The sequence below is a fragment of the Vigna radiata genome, unplaced genomic scaffold, assembly GCF_000741045.1.
Source record: "Vigna radiata var. radiata cultivar VC1973A unplaced genomic scaffold, Vradiata_ver6 scaffold_194, whole genome shotgun sequence".
Taxonomy (NCBI): Eukaryota; Viridiplantae; Streptophyta; class Magnoliopsida; order Fabales; family Fabaceae; genus Vigna; species Vigna radiata.
Window position 1 is genome coordinate 411634 of NW_014542196.1, and position 2305 is coordinate 413938.

General features: G+C 39.0%; 1 protein-coding gene across 1 annotated transcript; it reads right to left on the reverse strand.

Moving 5' to 3' along the window:
* Positions 1–413: 413 nt before the first annotated feature.
* Positions 414–2305, reverse strand: LOC106779351. Its single transcript, XM_014667444.1, has 2 exons — positions 901–2305; positions 414–421 (listed from the first exon to the last, which is right to left on the reverse strand). The coding sequence occupies exons 1-2, from the start codon at positions 2303–2305 to the stop codon at positions 414–416; spliced, it is 1413 nt and encodes a 470-aa protein (XP_014522930.1).

Consider the following 2305-nt stretch of genomic DNA (forward strand, 5'->3'; position numbering starts at 1 on the left):
CTCATGCATTTTTCTTTCTCAACAATCAAGCTCAATGCTTTTCTATTATTCCCAAACAACCCCAAACTTGAACCTTTCCATTGCATACAATTAAGCTCATCCCAACTAAAGGTAAAGAATTTCAAGACAAGGGTTTACATCCTGTTTAAGGCTAAGGTCAAAAAGGGTATAACACATGAAGCACTTTAGGTGAAAATTTGGCTAGAAAAAGGGTTTTCAAAAATGGCCTTGATCATATGACATTCACATGCAATTCATTCAATTATCAAGATTCAGGCAATATCATTCATGCTTTCCTGTGAACAATGCATAAAACAGTAAAAACTTTGGAGCTCAAAACCTCACACACATGCTTCCTCACACAATATTCATTCATACACCCCGCTTAGCATAATAACCACAATCATAATTCATCACCCATCTGTTTCACAGAATAACAACATGCACCACAACTAAATTATCATTCACATCAAATCATCCTCAAATCATCATCAAATAGGCTCATCATGCAAATTATTTAGTCAAACATCTTCAGAAAAGTATTCAAGCCAAGCACACACTAAAAATAAAATGCAACCTATTCTAGGAATTTAAATGCAAAAGCAAAAGAGAGAATCTAGGTTGCCTCCTAGTAGCGCTTGTTTAACGTCACGAGCCTGACCCAAACCTGTTTAGCACTTGTCAGTAAGTGCAATCCCATCCAACACCCATCAGTAGGTGTGCCTTCCTGGTATCCTTTAGTGGATACAGAATAATTTAGCATCCCTCAGTAGATGCTACCCAAAAATTGTTCCAAAAATTCAAAAATTACAAGTTTAACAAAAACACAAAACAAAACAAAAATAATTGTTCAAAAATACAAAAAGTGAGTTCCAGCAATTCAACTCTTCTTCTTCATGCCGGGATCTTCATCGTCCCACTTGCTCAACTTTCTTCTCTCCACTTTTCGAATTGTTGTGGAGTAAGGCCTTCTGATCTCTATCATTCCCTCCTCCTTAAGCTTCCTGTTCACAATCCATTTCCTAATTTTAAATCGTACTGACATGCCATGCAGGAATATGGTGTCCTCTGAGGGAATTGATTCCTCTACGCTTGCCTTCTTTTCCTCCAGAATATGCAAAACATTACAGTTGTTACGATGCTCAATACCTAATGTGTTTTCCTCTTTTGCAGCTTTTCTTCTGGCCTTTTTGTATTTGGATCTTCTTATTGCTCTCATTTTGGTTTCCTCAGAGCCATAATAAATTAACATTTGATCATGATCTCTTAACTTTATGTTGCTGTCGTGGATACGTACGACCATCTTAGAAATCCTCATGAAAGGTCTTCCCGAGATTAACGAAATTCTCCCCTCATTGGCCATGTCCACAACTAAAAAGTCAAGCAAAAATTCCAACGCATCAATTCGGACAATTGCATCTTCCACTATACCGACTGACTTCTTAATAGATCCATCTGTAATTGTCAGGGTAATGTTTGCTGGTTTTAGCTTCATCCCTCCAATCTTTTTGAAAGCAATGAAGGGCATCAAATTCACACTTGATCCTGAATCAATTATGGCTCTCCCGATGTCCACATCATTGATTACACAAGGAAGAGTCAGCGCCCCTGAATCTTTTAATTTTTGTGGATGGTCCTTCTTTCTAGGCTTAACCAGTCGGTCCTGATCTTCTTCATCATCAAGATCAATTACCTCTCCAAGATAGTACTTGATCCTTTTGTCGTACTCAGGAATTTGTGGACATGCTCCAGGAATAATGGTCACACGATCAAATATTTCTCTGAATGGCTCTTGATAAACTCCTTTTTCCTTTTCTTTTTCCTCTTCATGTTTCTTCTGCTCATTCTCTTCATAATGATACATACTCTTCTCATCTTCATCCTCACTGCTCCCAATCTCAATTATTTCCTCTACTGTCTTCCTTTTTCTATTAGTCATCACAACATTGCATTCATCCTTGGGACTAACATCAGTGTTGCCCCTAGATTGACTTTTCTCAGTGGTTTCCACCCTCTTTGACAGATGCCCAATTTGTGCCTCCAGTGCTCTAAAGCTGGCCTGATCACTAGCTTGTTGAGACTCATAGACCTTTAAAAATTTATCAAATCTTCCACTTAGGTCTCTGACCGTCTCGGTCAAACTACTCACCTGCTGCCATAGGGGTGACGGTTGTTGCTGCCTGAAGCCACCTACCTGCCCAGAAGTATTGCTTTGTTGTTGCCCAATACTAGGGTGGTTCTTCCAACCTTGGCTAGAGTTACCTTGGTTGAAGTTACCTTGTTTGTATTGGAACTGGGCTCCCAT

Bases quoted from the DNA above. Each gene is read 5' to 3' on its own strand.
- LOC106779351 (XM_014667444.1), bottom strand. From the start codon at position 2,305: ATGGGAGCCCAGTTCCAATACAAACAAGGTAACTTCAACCAAGGTAAC.